Source organism: Trachinotus anak, unplaced genomic scaffold (assembly GCF_046630095.1).
Source record: "Trachinotus anak isolate AG129_WGS33_773 ecotype Australia unplaced genomic scaffold, CSIRO_AGI_Tana_v1 ptg000003l, whole genome shotgun sequence".
In the NCBI taxonomy this organism is placed as follows: Eukaryota; Metazoa; Chordata; class Actinopteri; order Carangiformes; family Carangidae; genus Trachinotus; species Trachinotus anak.
The window spans coordinates 22,972,537-22,992,083 of NW_027273854.1; the positions used below are offsets into that span (position 1 = coordinate 22,972,537).

At 40.1% G+C, this 19,547-nt stretch overlaps 1 protein-coding gene across 7 annotated transcripts in view; it reads right to left on the reverse strand.

The window, feature by feature from the left end:
* The window catches only part of caskin1 (CASK interacting protein 1), a 121,911-nt gene that overhangs the window by 76,477 nt on the left and 25,887 nt on the right, over nucleotides 1-19,547 (reverse strand). For 6 of the 7 annotated variants that reach the window (XM_071474657.1, XM_071474656.1, XM_071474654.1 and 3 more), the window contains exon 2: nucleotides 4,708-4,740. The exons of the other annotated variant lie outside the window; for it this stretch is intronic. In XM_071474657.1, coding sequence (XP_071330758.1) covers nucleotides 4,708-4,740 — 33 coding nt within the window. The remainder of the gene's footprint in view (nucleotides 1-4,707; nucleotides 4,741-19,547) is intronic. 7 annotated transcript variants of the gene reach the window in all.

The following is a 19,547-nucleotide window of genomic DNA, read 5'->3' on the forward strand; positions in this document are numbered from 1 at the left end:
TGACAGGTTTTGATCTGATCCTCTGCAGTTAACCTGCTAAGTTACCATGGTGATTCACCCCCGGTAACAAGTGAACTACCGTCACTGGACTGAAAACTCTGAATTCACCCTGAACTCAAACCCCGAGATGAGAAACTCTGAGTATGTTCCCTCTGAGTTCAGTGAGTGTGTGGTGAATGAAAAAACAAAAGCCATAGTCAATGCAGCTCCGATACAGTGATTTACCATGGCAACGGGTAAATAAAGAGCAGAGCCTCCATTTAAATCCAATGGAAGAGGAGAGATTAATGTGTGATGATGCACATTTATCTTTAAAAAACAACAGCAGCGGTGAAAGAGCCTGAGTTGGAGAAAAGACTCAATAAGTTAACACAGCGTCATCCACGTTATTCAGCAGACTTTCATTTCCTTAATGGACGCTCAAGTGCTGAAATCCTATAGTTTCTTAGATTATATATTTTTTTGTTCAGTTGTACCCTGACAAAGTGCTGCTGCAGCATAAAATGAAAATATAGATCAAACAGCTAAGACAAGTTTATAGACCTGAAGACTGTAGCCTCACAGTCTGACCCAGTAATAAACGAATGGTTTGGATGATTTGCAGTTGAGAAAGTGTCAAGGTTAAAACTGAGAGTAAACTGTATTTCTACAGTAATTTTAAACATAGTAACTGACTAACCTTTATTTATTTATTTATTTAGCCTATTTATTTGAATCCTCATTAGCTTTCACGCAGAGATCGCTAGTCTTCCTGGGGCGGACACATAAAAACAACAAATGTTAAAACAAGTTCAGACTAAGTCTGTATTCAAACACAGTTAATTCAGTTTTAAAGCCTTTTCAGCCACACAGCAATCATCTTCGCTCAGAAATGTGACATAATCTACAATATGATAACTGTGAAAGGAACAGTGGTGATCCAGCAATGAAGACACCCCCCCCCCCCCCCCAACTAAATATAAATACTAAATACTAACATCTCAGCTCTGTGTAAGTCCTGCACCTTCAAACGAAGCTACTTTTCAGCTTATATGTAACAGTATTCTTATATTTCTCTGTGTGTGTGTGTGTGTGTGTGTGTGAGAGAGAGAGAGAAAGAGAGAGAGAGAGCATGTTTGTGGTTGCGTGCACAATAGTTGGCAAAGTGCACAGGACAGGATGATAAAGTAGTGATTAGTTCTGAGCTGCCGATCCATATTTGCTCAGCTGCACACACTCACACGCACAAATGGACACAAACACACACACACACACACACACACACACACACACACACACACACACTCTGCCATAAATGTGACTTGAGAGGCAGGTTAACAGGAAGTGGGGTGATTAGACTGGAGAAACTTTCCAAATGGACACGGCACCATAAGAGAGGAAAAGAGCGAGATGGATCAAAAAGGTAAAGTAAAGACAGAAGCTGGGACAGGGAGCGCTGGCACAGGAAGTGATTATGAGGCAAACCAATCAATGCAGGCAGACTGTAATGCACTGCATTATTGCTGCGTTGTTTAACAATATTATGAATCTGCACCAACATGCGACTAATGCATGTTGGCAGCTTGATTCATGGACGTTTTCATCAGTTTCCAGTAGTGAGAGTTGCAGCCTGTCAGTGTATTTTCACAGTCATCAAGAATCTGGACTAAACGGGAAGCGACAGACAAACTGTGGCAGTGTTTTTCATCTATAGCTGCGAACCAACTGTTGGACAATCATAGCTGAGCAGCCACAGCTAGGCATGGCAGACCGGTCAGGCCTTGGCTTTCTCCACGTGTTAAAGTGGAGTGAATGGGGCTGCAGTTAGAGACATACTCTTTCAAAACCGCAAATACGTGAGCAAAACTGAGAGGATAAAACTGTGAGGACAAAACAAGCAAACTGCAGACATCACCGTGGCCTCCGGGAAGTGTAAATGCCATTTTTCCACAACTTTGCAACATTTTATAAACTAAACGATTAATCCATACAGTAATTACAAACCACATTAGCTAAGCAGCCAAACAGTGTCTGTACAGATACATTTTCCTTATCATAATACTATACATTATTACAAAATTATTTTTAGAAATGAGCTTCACACTTTACAAAAGCAACCCACAGCATTTAAACCCACTAATAAGCTAACGTTAGCTTTGTTAAGAGTAGAGTGATAAACTCTACCAGCAAGCTGTCGTTTTTAGCTGCCAAATCAATGGTCACTGGCTAGAAATGATAAGCCTGCTGTTGTCTACCGCTTTCTGAAGTATGAAAATTTAAAAGTAATTATTAAAACTAATTTTCAAGTGGTTAAATGAGCCATTATTTATGTACTTCTGTTCTGTTACTCCTCATTTGTAACCTTTTGTTTCCTAAGAGTGAAATTTCTGTGTATTTTATTAAGACATTTGTTTAGTTCTTGTTTATCATGCACTATGTAACGTGTCTTTGAAATTATAGTAGAAGTGAACCGGATAAGCATGTGGTGGTGGCAGTAATAGCAGTGCGTGGTGCACTCTACTGTACACTGTAGGCTTTTACTAGGACAGTGGGTTTCCATTATAACCTGCTATTTATACACAGTGCAACTCTAACCCCTGCTTTGGCCACACACACTCACACACACTCACACACACTCCAGCTTACCATGGGAGGCTGTCTCCATGGATACAAGAGAGCTCCTCGATTGAACTCCTGCTGGAGCAGGACAGGGAGCTGAGCTCTTATTATCTAACCAACATTATCTCCAACAGGCCGGCCCCATTGAAACTTTACCACCAATCAGAGCGGGAACAACTGAGGTCTCACATCTGAGACACAGACTGCGGCAGCGCTATGGTGATAAGCAGAGCTGAGCACAGAGCTGAGAGGTCAAACATGGCATCCTGTTGACCTTGATGTGTTAGCACTAACTTACATTTGAGCAGTTAGGGGGAGGGAAGAGAGGTATTGCGTTCCCCCTAAAATCTTAAGGAAATAGCATCATTCAATATAACAAAAATATGACCCAGTCATTCATCTTTAAAAAAGATGTGTCATATTCATGTGTCTAGTCATTTTGGTCATTTTTTAACATTAAATATGATTAATAAAAGTTGTTTGTGTGGTCAGAAAACAGAAAAATGTGCCTTTTAACGGGATAATAACAAATCCTTCTGCTGGAGGCAGCAGTGACCTCCTGTAAACAACTGTGTTACTGTCAGTGTAACAGAAATAATCAGTCTGATGAGATGTCTCCGTGTCAGCCACAGCAGCAGAAGCCTCACACAGCCGAGGAAATGAGAGACATGTTTTTAATCATGGTTTCTATTAGTAGAACTGAGCATCAAGCACATCTAAAGTTCTTCGGGCTCCATCTGTTTATGACTGGCTTTCCACTTCATCATTGTGTCTCACTTCTATTCCAACCAAATCCTCATTAAAAATAACTGAGCTCTAAAGTGTAGCTTCGTCATCAGACCCTCTCTTTAAACCGGATGCTGCTGCCACCAAACACTAAATTAAAAAAAGATGAAATGTGTGTTTAATGTATTGATGATTATTGCTCAGAGCTTGGACTGGAAGTGTTACAACTGCCACAGTCAGAGGTGCACTGACACGCTAGTTACCTAGCAACAGCTTTCTCACCAATATCAAGGTTATCTCCCTGATGGCTAACACGTTTGTCAGAGTCACTGCACGCACACACACACACAGGCGTACACACACGCATACACACACACATGCACACAGCTACATCTTTGAATGCTAGGCACATTCCTGAAAAAAAGCAAGCAACTGCTCTGCTTCTTGTTAGTGTGATTTTTTTTGTTCTAACATGGTTATTCTTTCCATGTTTTGCCATTGTTGCTGCATTGTTCATGCATGTAAAGCTTGTCCTGCAGATGATGGTTTGTTGGGTTTTGGATTAACAATGTGCTTATTATATTTCGTGGTACTCTTCTGTTAGATTAGCCAGCCTCCTCAGTACATTTGATATTTTTATTACCTCGAAAAAGTCCACAGGTGAATCCAAAATGGAGGCATGAATGTGTGTCATATATTCCAAGGCTGTTTAAATATTCAATTTTATTATTTTATGTGTATAAGTGAACATTTTGGCTAGTGTTAACTGAAAGGTTAGTTAGTTAGTTAGTTAGTTAGTTAGTTAGTTAGTTAGTTAGTTAGTTAGTTAGTTAGTTAAGACATAAAAAATCATCCTTTGAGCACCATGAATGTCATGAAACCAAATGTCATAGAAATTTGTAATTGTTAAAATATCTTGGGCTGGAATGATCCAACTAACAGGCATCATCTCCATTTCCCACCTATGGCTGTGCTTTATGTTTAGTGATAGTTAGCAAATGTTTGCAAGCTAGCATGCTAAACTAATATAGTGAACACATAACATTTTATCCACTAAACACTGTTAGCATTAACAGCCGTTCATTTACCAGTCTTACCAAGAGCTTCAGCTAACAATACAAGAGGTTAGAATCTGGCAGTGCTACATCTTCAAGTTCAACACCGCTACTCCTTTCACCATGTAACTCTCCACCATTGCATTGGGGGCTTTTTAACTCAGGCACATCTGGTTAGTATCACATAGTTACAGGTGAGTTGCAGGTGAGGCTCGAAGGGAGATGTGAGGCAAAAGGGACAGGTGCATGCCAGTATTAAAAAAAGAGAAGAAAAAGTGAAAATGGGAAGTTAGTGATTGTAATTGGCCTGTTGATTTCTCTCACTTACCAACACGGTCAGTGGGTGGAGCAGCAGCAGCAGCTGTGACACACACGGAGGCAATTAAGGTACTTTAAAACACTTAGTGCCTGATTGGCGCAGCTTTCGTCAAAGTTCACACTTTTTTCACAGTCACAACAACATGATACACATACACACAGCTGATTCACTGAGTCCATGACAATATTATACTTCCTGCTCATTCTGTATGAAAGTATCCCCCTGTATAACAGTAAAGTCAAAAGTGTAAAAAAGTGCTTCTTCTTTCGACCGAGAACACAAATGAGACGCAAAAACATGCATTTCCTGCTGGATTTTCAGCCTCCGCCCCCCTATTTCAGTCTGATTGTCATTTTACATCTGAGCTTGTTTGCCTGGAGAAATGCTGAACACAATGAAGTCCAAGTACAGACACAGACGCCACTTCCAATCCCTGTATACTTAACACGCTGAGACACGCAGACGGCATGACGACACCCACACAGACAGGCGAGTACACTCGCAGGCAAAGAGAGACTTACAGAAGACCATAACACACCCTGGGGACAGTCACATGGCTCAGTGATCAATAGGGACCATGTGTCTGCTGTACAAAGATCTTTCTCTGCCTGTTCCTCTGTCTCGCTCACTGTTTTCACTGCTTTCCCTCTCTCTTCCGCCTTTCTGTTGCTCTTTTCCTGACTATCCATGTTTATTATTTCCTTTCATTCACTCCCTCATTATCATCCCACACAATTAATGTTAACCTTCAGTGATCCTTGACTCTCCTAACTTGTCTAATTATTTCTCTGTCTCTTACTTCAGACCTGTTTTTCTAGGAGATCATAATCATCCGGGGCCTCTTCTCCATCTCCAGATGTGACCTTGCACAAACACTAATAAATGATTAAAACAGCTCACTTAACAGTCTAGCATTTATTCTACCATTAACCTCCATTCAACCGACCTGATTTGTCCCAAACAAAAATGGGATTTACAAAGTACACAGTACAGTATTCTGGATGATACTTGAAATGAGAACCAGATTTATGCCTGCCTCCAATTGTTCAGTACTCCAGATTAGCTGCAGTAATGAGACATGGTGTTTCTAACCCACAATCCTAACTTTGTGTGAGATAAGCGAGTAATTGACAGTAAATCTGGGCCAGTATGTACTAAACCACCCAGAATAGGATTGCTGATCCTGCATTACTCAGTAATTCATTCACAAGGATGAGAAAGGAAGATTTTCTGCCAAGACAGCACTCCTGTTCTCAGACGCCTGATATATTATGGACTGGTCTAAATCATACAGTCCAGTATCTCATCTGGCTCCTGAGCTAAAATTAAGTGAAGGGTCTTTATTTTGTTCTCCATGGAAAAGACATGGGATGTTATAGATAACATTTTGCATGTTTTCCACATTGTTGTTGTGGCTTGCATACAAAGCATGTACATATTGAATGGGCGGAGGCCACAGAGAGAGCTGCACCACACAATTATTTTCATCAATAGTGCTCGGATAATGGAGTTAAATGTCTGATCTATAGCAATTACGGGAAAAATTCATGGGAGGCGCTGAAAACAGAAACATTGCCTTTCAAGAGGTGAATATGAGTAAACAGAAAAATATAAGTTTAAGAGAAATACTGCTGGGGTTTCATTATAGCAAATAGTCTGTTTTTTTGTATCTAGTGTCCTTTGAAAAGAAGGAAAAGGAACCTGAACAAGAGTAAGAGTCTACAGCCATGCTAGCAGCTCTGTAAGGCTGCAATTAGACACAGTGACGCTTTGAGCTAAACGCTAATATCAGTATGGTAATGTGTATTGCACAATGACGGGACTAAATTGATGGGTACAGTAATTGACGGATGGGAACAGTGATGAGTAAGAGAACATGCAGCGCACTAAGTACCCAGATGATACAGTCAAAACGGTCAAAAAGTTGATCGCCATCTTGGCTTTGTGGCGGTATGGGAGGGACCACCAACGTATTTCCAAACTTGTGAAAACGGTGAGCAAGGAAGGAGGACACGTCGTCGGCAGTGACGGCGAAATAATTTCCACGTCATATGACACAGTTGCGCACACAGGAAAGTAAAACGTTTATTTTCAAGTCGTGTGAGTAAAGCGGACGCTATTTCCAGCAGCATTTGATTTAAAACAACACTAACCTGTCAGAATTCATGCACTGGGCTGCTGAGTATACTGTGTACACAGTGTACTACATGTGAGTGTACTGACTGAAGTATCTGATTTGAGACACAGCTCATATTTACCTTCTTAGTGTGGCTTGTTAGCGTGACACTGATGGGAACGTCGTTAGCTTTGAGGTGTTGTTACCTCAAGCATTGTACAAATTTAAATTTTGACCAGATGATGGCATTAGAGGAAAAGTTAAGAGATCACCAAATATACTTGAGTTGATCCTGAGCAGGACATGAATGTCTGTACCAAATGTCATAGGAACAGCTGTGGAGTCATTTCACCAAGTCACAGCGGAGCTAAAGGAAAAGTCAGGGGATCACTGAAGTTAGAGGGATCCATCCTCTGTGGACCAAGAGTGTATATTTTCAAGGCTAAACTATTGAGGAAATTCACCAGGTATTTTGTATATAGAGTTAGATGACAGGTCGAATACAAAACAAGATCTATTAACATCCCCAGAGGAGCATTATTAATTCATTTTCAGGTGGACATTTCTCCTGGACCAATACTCCGGCTGGAAATCCACAAACCCTGCTGTGTTTGAATGTGAAGTGGGAGACTGCTGCAGGAAAAAATATGAGATCCCCTCTTTTATCTTTACTGTCTGTGCTGATTAATATCACCCGAGGATAACACAACCACAGACATGATCTTAATAGATGAACAAGAGGTCCACTGCTGCCTTTGGCTTCTCCCTGCAATGATAAGAGCAGAGTGCAAAACACTTACGGGAACACCCCAGCAAAGACGTGCACGCACACACACACACACACACACACACACACACACACAAGAGATTCGAGCCAGTAAGCTGTTAGGCTGCATAAAACGTGTGTGAAATGTTAGTGACCTAACTGATGTGTGCAGTGAGTGGGCCAGATACAGTCAGACACAGTGTTATTCACATTCATACCATTACTACTCCTCATTATAAGTGTAGAACTGATTATCTGTATCTGTTTGTCACAAAAATATCTGTATTTTAACTTCTACCAGGAGTGGGTGGGGCTTATATCAGAAGAATTTGCTTATACTGCTTCATTTTCTCTTTTATATTACAGTTTGAATTCCACACACATATAAGCTTAGCTGCCCACAAAATGTACAATAACATTTGTTACATTATATTTTAATGATAATAATAAAAACTTTATTAATAGAGCACTTTTCATACAAGAGATGTAGCTCAAAGTGCTTTACAATAAAAAATTGAACAGTACAATAAAATAAGGGTGAACAGAAGGACAATCACATTAGACAATACAAAGACAGTAGATGATGAAATACGTAAATGAAAATAAAACTCAGAACTAGTAAGAATGGTAAAATATGAAAGAACCCCATATCTAACATAATTTAAAAAAAACATTAGTAATAAACCTCATCATCAAACACAAAGTGAGAATAAACTGACTCTAAACTAGAATTACTGCCTAGTCAGGTTACAGGAAATATGTTCACAATATGGCCAGAAGTGTTTCTGCAGAACATTATTACTTCACAGTGAAGTTGACCTTTGACCTTTTGGATGTAAAATGTCATCACTTCATCATTTAACCAATTCGACATTTGTGCTAAATTGTGTGAATAAATTGGCAAGTTATGTCCAAAAATATGTTTAGTGAGGACAAATTCTAATCAGTGCATCCTTGAGTCCAAGTGAATGTTTGTGCCAAATTTGAAGAAATTCCCTCAAGGGACAGACGAATCATAAAAGCTGTACAACTGAGAACAGTCTGGGTGGAAATGAACAGTAGAAATACCAACAGGTGATTTTAAAAGTGGGAAATTGCATTGAACCATGGGGGAAAAAAGGAGAAAGCTATTGACAAAAATATGAAAGCTCCTCCCTGCTCCTTTGCACCTTCGAGATGACCTGTAACCACATGAGGTGCCGTGCCTCAGGATCAGATCTGTGAAAATAACACCTGTGGAACATCAGTCAAGCCTGATCCTGCTCTGAACAATTTTTCAAGTTTTTGAGGATCAACCTGAAAACCAAACTTTATACTATCTACACCTCTGTGTGTTCCCATTTGTTTACATTTTGGCAAATGTGACAACACGGTGAGGGCTGAGTCAGCAGTGCTTGTATGACGACTGTGTTAATATTTTGAGTTATGATCGAAGAGGTGACGTTTGTGGCAAAGTGACACTCAGGTGACAAGTCAGTGGGGAGGTGAGAGGAGGGATGAAGATTACTGTACCAGTGTAAATGCTACTCATGACTGTTCAGGGTGATTTATGAGCTAATATCCGAATAATGTATCTGATCAATTTATATCTCTCCCTCCCATACTGCTGCGCATGTAGATGAAATATGTCACACAGACCTTGATGATGAAGAAAGTATCACTTGGACTTCAGTATTTGGGTTCTGATATAGCCTACATTCATATTCATGTGTACATGTATGTGTAAATATGGCCAGAAACACACACACACACACACACAGCACAGTACAGTGAAATCTAGTGGTGTTGATAGTGCAGCTAAGCCGCTGTCTATTGACTTGAGAGGATCTCATTATCATCAGATTAAGCAGCTCTGGTGCAGAGTAGACTGTGCCTCTGTCAGGGCTAAACACAGCGAAAGCAAAGTCCTAAAATCCCATGAAAACATCCGCCGTCACAGGCAGAGACACCGAAGAAGAAGAGCGGACAACACAGGAAGTGATTGAGGGAGGACGGATTAACAGATGAGGTCATGTTCTCTGGGTCTGATGTCAACACTCAGCTAGAAACCACATGAAAGTGTCCACGCCGGCCGCGCTGATGCTGTTAATTTGGTTGATTGTTTCGTAAGTGACCCTGTGTGTGTTATGAAGTGCATTGTCACGTAGTCTTAATTTGATTTTGTCAGGCTTCACCGTGAATTGTGTTGCTTTGTAGTGTGTTTGTTTTGTTGAGTGTGACAATTGACGTGTCAGCCTCTCTCTGAGTACAGACCTCAGGGCAGATTACTACTCTGAACAGACAATGACCTCATACACACACACACACACACACACACGCACACGAACACACAAAAACACACAACACACCATCAGTACACAGTTTCCACTCTGCTCACCCAAAAGCCACCAAATAACCATCATTTCCAGGCACGTATCCACTCTGATAACACACACACACAGACACACACGCGCAGTTTGCAGTCACAGGGCATCATTATGTGTTCACTCGTCCTTCATCACAGGAGCCACATGTTTGTCATTGAGGAAAACGGCAGGAAGAGGAGAGGATCAACACAGTGGTAAAGTATATAGACACTGTAGGAGGAAACAGAAGATGAAAGAAGGAGGAAAACAACCTACGAGCTTAACAACAACATAAGTGAGCTTTTTCTGATGCTGCTCTACTGACAAGTTGACAAATGGCTCAGAAACTACTTGGTAAAGGCTACAGATGGATCAGGGCTTAAGGAGACTGAGTGCAAACAGCTGTAACGATGATTCGATCATTGTTAATAATTAAATTGATCGAAATAAAAGCATCTATGTAGAAAAGAAAATGTCAGGAAATGAAATGTGGTTTGGTGTACTATCTTGTTAAATCACAAAGGGGGACATCTGGCTGTTCAGCAAGATGGAGTTGTGTGTGTGTGTGTGTGTGGTGTGTGTGGTGTGTGCGGCTCGCCTGTAAGGCCATAGACAAATAGTAAACAGCCGTCCCTCTTGATGAAAAGATGAAAAACAGCCACGCTCGTGACTGAGTAACCAGCTCCTGAGTGACTCCTTCAACATAAAGTGAGACTGTCGATCCCACTGAGTGTTTGTCTGGTTGTTCTCCAACATCAAAACAAATGTCCATGAACTTCTGAAGGTCGGCATCACACAGCACTTCACTCACACGGATCATGTCACTGAGTTACTGTGTGTTTACTTTCTTAAATCAAACCAGTAAGACTGAAGCCTGTTGAGCAGAGACGGGTTTATTAATTATTTTATGTTTTCTCAGTCACAGAAATTTATTGTACAACACTTTATAATGATGCAAGAACAAGACCCTTAATCACGATTATAATCCAGACAGTTTCAGACTTGCATGTGGACAGTAAACAAGCGCACGCCTCTAGACATACTACATCTGTAGGGTATGTGCACATGGACACAATGCACACTGGAAAACATGATGGCAGCCTTGTGAAGAGCTCCTTTGTGTATTATATTTGACTAAACCATATGAAAAAGTAAAACATGGAAACAATGTCAATTGATAGGATAGGGGATACGGTATGAATTTGAAGGACATGAGTATAAATAAATAAATAAATGCACAACAGTACATACAGATAGTGCACAAAGTAACGTTTTGGTTGCATGTGTAGTCAGAGTCCACATGGTCTCAAATTTTGGGCTGCATGCAGACGTCCACAGTGGGGTCTGCGTGGACTCTCGTGGACTTGGGCAGATCATAAAAGTTAGGTCACACATAGTCCCGCAACCATGGAAACCATGACTTGGCCTTAAGAGTCTTCAGCCATTCTGTGTGCTCTGTGGTACTTTGAGCTAAATGCTAATGCTAATATGGCAACGTTCTCACACTGAAAATGGTAACGTTTACCATGTTCACCACTGTAGTTTTGACTACTGGCATGCTAACTGCTAATTAGCACTAAACACAAAGTACAGGTAAAAGGTCACAAAGCATTTTAGTAATAATTTACTTGGACTTTGCAGGAACTTTATGCCACACCAGCAGTTTAAAAACACATGAGTTCTCACTTGGACGGCCACAAGAGGTCCATGTCAGGTAAACATAAGCATAGTTCATCAATGTTGACATTTTTCTGGTGAGAACAGGCTCAGGGAAAAGGAAGTGGAGGGTGGAGAAGGAGACAGAGATGAAATAAAAACAAAAAATGAAATTAAAAACATAACAGTCAACAGCACAGAGGAGAAAATCCCAATATAAGAAGGAATGAGACAAAAACAGGAGAGAGGGGGAAGTGGAAAAAAACTACACTGAAGGCTGTTCTGAGTGGAGTAAAAACGAGAAGGGGAAAGCGAGATAGAGGTGACAAATTCATCACAAGTGTGGCAGTGATCACGGCCAAGAATAAGCCAGTGCTGGATTAGAAAACAGACTCGGAGCTGCAGGTTTAACACAACAACAACAAACAACACCACCACCTCATCCTGCTGGTTTGCACTCCCTCGTCCTCCCTCCCCTGCAACCTCTCATTTCCACATTCTCCATTTCTCTATGTTCTGCTATCACTATCTCTCCTATCTGACTCTCCCTCCCTCCTCCTCCTCGCTCCTCCTCTCCCTCCCTCTATTATAACCCAACAGCGTGGGCTCCGACTATTATGGAATATTGTGATTGCTCGCTACATTTAGCCTGTGAGAGGAGGAGAGGGGGAGGTGAAATGGAGAAGCAGAGAGAGCTGGAAAGACAAAGTAGAGATGAAGTGAGATAAAAAAAAAAAAATGTGTACAACCTTTCCTGTAAAGCTAGTTAGCCTTGAGGCATTGATAAAGCAGAACAAGGTGTGTGTGTGTGTGTGTGTGTGTGCAGTGATCTCTCTGGCCTTGCAATCCTGCAGTAAATTTGCCCCCTATACAATAAAAGGGCAAGAGCTAGGAGGAGACGAGAGGAAAGGAAAGTAGAGGAGAGGAGAGGAGAGGAGAGGAGAGGAGACGACTGTTGTGTCCCAGTTTTACTTTGACCTCTATCTGTCTGTCTGTCCCTCTTCTCCCCGATGACACCACACACATTATACCAACTTCCAGAAGGCCTTTTGATGCCTGGGACTGTCGGTGAGCTGTCTCCCCTGCGGCATGCAGCCTCCCTGGGCATGACTAATAATGAACACCCCCCTCCACACCACCACCACCACCACCACTACTCCTCCTCCTCCTCTTCCCTCTTCTATCAAGGGTCCTCCACTTACCCCTCATTCTCCACTGCTCTCTCTTCCTCCCATCCTCTGCTGCTCTCATCTCACTCTCCTCTCCTCTTTCTAATCCTCTCTTTCCTCTTCCTGCTCCTGCATCCCCTTTTCTTCTCCTTCTTTTCCCCACTCCCTCATTCTCCTCTTGCTGCTCTCTATCATCCTCTTATTCCATCCCAGTTGGCCTGTAAACTCCCATTTCCTTTTCTCTCTTAGTTGCTTTTTTCAGTGCCCCCTCTCTGTCATCCTCTTACTCCCTCTCAGAGCAGCGCTGTGTTATCTCCCGCTTTCAGGCTGGAAACTGGCTCTGGAAAACAGCCAGCACTTGGTTAGCCCCCTCCCCACATCACACACACACACACACACACACACACAAACACACACTTTTTTTACATTTACATGCACACAATGAATCAAACACAATAAACCAATGATGCAAACATGACCTACCACAAGTGCATGTTCACAAACAAGCAAACATGCGTGTGCAATTGACCGTTCGCTAAGCCCAGACAAACTTAGCTACGGTTGCTACGCTTTCCTTTTTTCATACATCACAAGTAGAGAACCGAAGTGGAACCAACACTTTCAGGTTCTATTCCAGAAATCATCCTACTGACATTTGTAACTACACCAGTAACAAAAATATATACGCTGTGTGGCTTACTTCATAAGTTAAGATAAGGAAAAACAATCTAATATAGCTGTCTAATATCTAATATGTCAGCTAGTATGGGAGTGTACTCGTATATGGTTAAGAATATGCATGAGTGTATTTCCATGTGCAAGGCCTAAGTATTTGAGTTTAAATATGTTTATATGTGTCTGGATGTGTACTCTTTGATGCAATAACATACTTAAAACACCTTTTTAAAAATGTATTTATGTGTTTGTCTTATTTGCTTTTTTCTCTCAAAATTTTTGATGGTTTTCTTTTTTTGTATTGTTATTCTAATTTTGTATGTACCCCTTTAGCTGTTGTTGTAATTTTAAAAAAAAGGAGAAAAAAACAACCTAATGCTGTTAATTTAATTGTTTTGTTTTTTTGTTTTTTTGTTGACTCCCATAAGCCTTAGATGTTGGCAGGCTTGGCAGAGATTAGTCCAGTTCAGGTGAACTCAGACGGGTCTGTAGTTACAGTCAGATAGATGGGCTGAAGGTAATTTGATCTATATTTGGGAAAAAACAGCAAAAACACTATTTATGTCAAGAGACACAACTCATGTAGCATCTTTATCACTGCAACATCAGTCGGAGTTTGTATTAGCATGATTTTCTTTACTTTATAGCAGCCTAGCCACATACATGTGCATATGCTGTTTTAAATGAATCAGTTTTTTGTCACTCTGAATTGAATCATTAGTGTGATTTCATGGATTACACTGATGGATCTGTGTTGTACTGTATTTACTACGAGCGATGTGCTGTTCTGCACTGGCCAGGATTACTTCTGTTGCGCGCCCTGTTACATTATTAAATGGCACTCTTGCAAACGATTAATGTTTGTGCATGTTCCCTGAGTAAAGAGGATTTCATGAATGTGTAAATGATGAGTAAAGTAACAGTTAAATAGTTTTTTTTCCATCCCTGTCTGCCTGTATTGTATTGAGGACAAAGAGCTGGTAGTTGTTGAAAGATGTTATCGTCAGTCTAATGAATTAATAATGCCATACTATAACCAACAACCTTATCATGCTCATAATTAACAAATAAAAGCTGTGTTACATAAAGTTATTATTATTTAAATACAAATTGTCTCAGGTACTTAATGACATTAACTTAACTCTGTCAATGGAGCCTCCATGCTGAACGGTGATGTACACATGACTAGAGGAGACAGAGCAGCCATCAGCCAAAGTTCTGCTGATTCTGATCCTGTCAGCACCAATTAATTTCCAAACTGATTGATTGGTCGGCCTCTAGTTTGAATTTCTTATAACAAGTACTTTACTGGATATATGAACTCCAAGAATACAAGTCATTTAAAAAAAAAAAAGAAATGTCAGTGATGTTCAGTTTTCCCACCTGAAACGACAACCGTTGCTAGCAGCTGTAGCTAGCTAACGAATTAAGCTAACTTCAGCTACGTGAGTTGGTTGAAAACACTGTCTCCTGATTACTTTAATTTTTCCAGTTGACTTGTTTTAAAATTCAAACCTTTTAAAATGAGTCTCAAACATAAACTACATACAGGTTATCAAGCTAAAAATATGGGCTGAAGCTGCTTCAAGCTAAAAGTTAGCATCCTCACAAGTTGATCCATGTTGAAGAGACAGGAATAATAAACGGTATTTTTCTTGAATTTCAGTTCTAATTTTATAGATTTTATACATAAGTTAAAGAAAGATTTTATTAGTATGAAAAATGGAAATAGCAACAATAGCTAAGACTCTACTGTTACTGTATTTCATAACCCTGTTTGACTGTTTAGTGCACACTTGTTCCTATTTTATAAAAGTATGTTTTCACTTTACAAAGGAAAAGCTTTTCCATGTGAGGACAAAGTGTTGTGTTTGGCAAATCTATTGCTAAGTGCTTGTGTTAATGGCTACCCCAATTATTCAACTGGGCAAGACTGAGCTAAAGTTAGCTTAAACTCCTACATCCTAATTGTGATCCCACAAACAAATATGGTTAGCTAAGTAGTAAGCTAGTTAGCTGGACATGCTAACAACTGATATCAACAATAGCGTTGAAGCATATACACACATCAATCCACTCATTACACTTCTGTTCAGGTGTTTTTGTTTTGAAAAAGGTGCGAAAAAGAAACCGCCGTCTATTTAAATGCCGAGTACCACTCCTACTACAACCTTGTGTACACCACTTCAACATGTGCAGAAATCCAAAGCCTGCCAAGCCTGTTCGTTGCTAAGCTATGATTAGACAATTGCTGTTCAGGGCAGGGGTTAGGGAACAGTCAATTAGGGAAATGTAATCACACACACACACGCACACACACACACGTACACACCATGCACATTCACTTACACGTGACACTGACATCAGTGGTCCCTGAACTATCAGAGCATCCAATTCAGCAGAGGGACTCTCAGATCTGACTCCTAATATAGCTCATAAACCAGGCTGGCTGCTCTGATTCAACACTGGATCACTGAGTCTGTGTGTGTGTGTGTGTGTGGATGTAAAAATGAGTCTGCTAGCCGGTATGTGGCTCTGATTATTGTGCAGATCAATTACCCAGCAGTAAATTACCCTGCCACTATACTCACATAATTATAAAAGCCACAAACGACAGCAGAGTGTTTGTGCAGGCAGGTGTTTGCAGGGGTATATCTTTGCATATTGATTCTTGAGGCATCAAATTAATCAAATGTTTCATCATTACATCTTGGTAGTTGAGGAGGTAGTTAAACTTTAATCAAGCCAACAGCATGTGACTGGAAAATTAGATGTTTTCCAAAGTGAGCTATTAAGTCTGATGAGGGTGTGGACCTGAATCCTGTTACATCACTTCACATGACCTGAAATCGTTTAGTCATTTAGTGGCATTCAGTCATCAATATTGACAATTACGTTTTTTTTATTGAGATGGGTAACTGGAGTCTTTTGTCATTAAAAGTATAACAGATAGATAGAACATTTTTATCTAAAGTTTGTTAAATTTTGCTAACATTAGCCACCATGAGCTACTTGTCATACCAGACCAGGTGAAGCTCTAGCAGCAAAACTCATTTGTTTATTGAATTGAGCAAGGCGTGTGTTTTATTGCCTAAGAATGCAGCTTCTTTTTCCACTTCAAGACTGTGTTATTTCTCTTTTAAAATGTCGCATCATGGAGCTTTAAATATAGACAGTTTTTCTTTTATCCAAAGTGAGTTACAAGTGAGGGACATCACTCAAGCTTCAGTGCAGTAGGAGACCTTGGTGTAAGTACTAAGTATTACTTACGGACAACAATATATTGTTCTACCCACTCTTTGTGAATTGTGCATGTATCCCATTGAGTTTGAGTACCCATCATGTACAGAGTTCACAGCAGACTACACACAACACCTTAATTATATTTTGCCCAGAACCTGTCAATTAGTTTGTGGTGATTTTATTAAATGTGAATTTATGTAATTTATTATAGAACAATAGCAGCCTTGAGGCCTTTATCGGCCTTGAGTACTTCAAGTACTTCAAGACCATCAATTTACCACAGATTTCATTACAGGAATTGTCACAGGCTGAAGCTATAAACCTTTGGGACCAACAAAGTTCCCATTTTGTTAGGCTGGTACCACAGTACGAGTACAAAGTTATATAAAATGCACGTTATTGGACGACATAGATAAGAAGATACAGACTCGATCAACTGCAAAGAACAAATGCACAAAAGTATTAATATTGTTGCTGTTTTCCTTCCTGAAAAGCTTAGAGACAAGAGGTGATATATAGAGAGAGTGATAGAGAAGCGTATCAGAACAATAAGTGACCTGAATATTTTAATACAAAAATAACTGTCTTGGTTGGCAAATCTCAAAATAGCAAAAGTCTGGTGTTAAAATTAACAGAAAATGTAGAAGAGTGACTGAGAGTGAGCGCGAGAGCAAGAGGACGCCTAAGTTTAGGAGGCTTTGAAGTGCAAGATGGTGCATCCTTCTCAGAGTGTAAATGTCAGGTTTCTAACAGAGAACGCCCAGGGAGAAAGTCTAACCCTGTGTGTGTATGTGAGGAACAGTAACACACACACACACACACACACACACTGTGAGGTCCTGGTATGGATCTATTCCAGTTGACTACTGGTACACACAGGGCTATTTCTGTCTGAGTGCTGGGAAACAAGGACACAAATGGATAGATGAAGATTGAGGGAGAGAAAGAGGGATGGATGAATGAAAGGAGTGGAGACAGAATGACATGGGAGCAGATGAGAAGAGAAGAGGATACTAAAGCAATCAGTGATAAATCGGCTCAACATTGATCCTTCATTAAAGCTGCTGCAAGTTGCACTAAAAACATCAATAAATCATTACAAACATATTAAGACTTTGTTTTAATTACAGTAAATTAACATGTCCAACACAGAGGGCTGACATCCCAGCTGATAGTGACATTTTAAATAGATGTACAAACTGTAGCAACAGTAAAAATTAGTCTGATGTGACGTTTCTACCTAAAAATATCAGAAGCAGCCCTGTAAAGCCAAATCGGCCAGTGTCTCACACAACAAAAATGAGGTTAGAAGGGGGGGAGAGACAGACACAGACATTTATGGAGGCATATGCAGAGAGGTGGGTGAGAAAGAGAGAGGAGGACAGTGTTACGGACAGGCAGGAAGGAGAGGGTATTTAGGGGATTTAAAGGGGGTTTTCCGGAGTTACAGTCCTGGAAAGAGCAGTCTGCAGTCATACTAACAGCTCTGTGACCTAATGTCTACGTGCTATCATGCTAACACTGACAGCGCTAACATACTGATGTTTAGCAGGTTTAATGTTTATCATGTTTTACTTTGTTTAATTTCATGTCAATCTATCCAATAGTTAATTAGATAGTTAGTCGAGAAATTTCAAAATAAAACTCAACCTAATGGGAATCATGAAAATACAACCTTGTGAATATCTAAACTCCACTGTAAAGTTATTGAGGTGTTGAGGTATTAGTCAATATTAAAGGCCAGGTTAAAAAAACCTTAGGCTAGCCCACATAAATTCATTATTGTGTATTTTCCCACTAGTATTCTTTCAGTATAACACCACTCACCACTCAACTTTCATCCACTTTTATTTGCACTTTCACAATTATTTTCAGTAGCTTCTGCTCTGCTTTTTTAAATCACTATCAAGGCAGCATTATAAACAAAGTTTCATGCCAATCTGAATCTACAGCAGATAATACACTGACTATGTATCAGTGTCTCACACAACCCCACCTCAAAGTCTCTGGGAGGTTTTAATGTAACACTTCTGTGTTGTGTGTTATTGACAGTAGTTTAATATAAAAAAAAAAAAAAAACAGCAAAGCAGAAGCTACTTGGAATAATTATGTGAGTAGGACATGACTATGCAGTTGTACTGGTGGAATTAGTGATAAATCAGAGGTAGGTAGGGAGGTAAACATGTTGAATAGACAGTTACAGCAAACAGCAGATTACAGTGGGAGCAGATGAGAAAACAGACATCTTAATAAAATATGATAAAATGTAGACATGAGAGATAAAACAAACAGGTCAAGAGTTTTATCTGCTGCTGAGAAATTTTTTGAGGACACACCCTGGTCTCTCTTCCTCACACACACACGGACACACAAACACACACATCCATTACAGAGCAAGGGGATAAATTTACAATCACAGGAAGCCAATCCCACAGACACAGAACCACCAACCCTCCCTGGTCTGAACCTGATCCAACCGACTGAAGACCAGAGAGGTAGTTTAAATGTCTTGTTTTTTTCCTACCTCAATTTCAACCATACCAAAAACATTTGGGTTGCAATCCCATGTCTCCCCATGTAGATAAATATCAGAGCTATATATCTATTATTTTGAAATTAAGAGTTGAATTCCTGTCATGTGAGGGGAAAGATCCAGCCAAAACAATCACAGTGCAGTTGTTGTTTCCTTTTATTTGAGCTGATATATCAAAACGTGGATAAAGCCTTTCTCTGAATAATTACTTTTAGTGCTTAGACTTGAAAAAATCTCATCAAATAAATATGCACATGTGGGCACAAAAGTGATGGTGATACCTACAATTTTTCTCAGCTAGACTTTTATTCTTTAACGTGCAACTTGAAGTAAATTTAAGGATGCA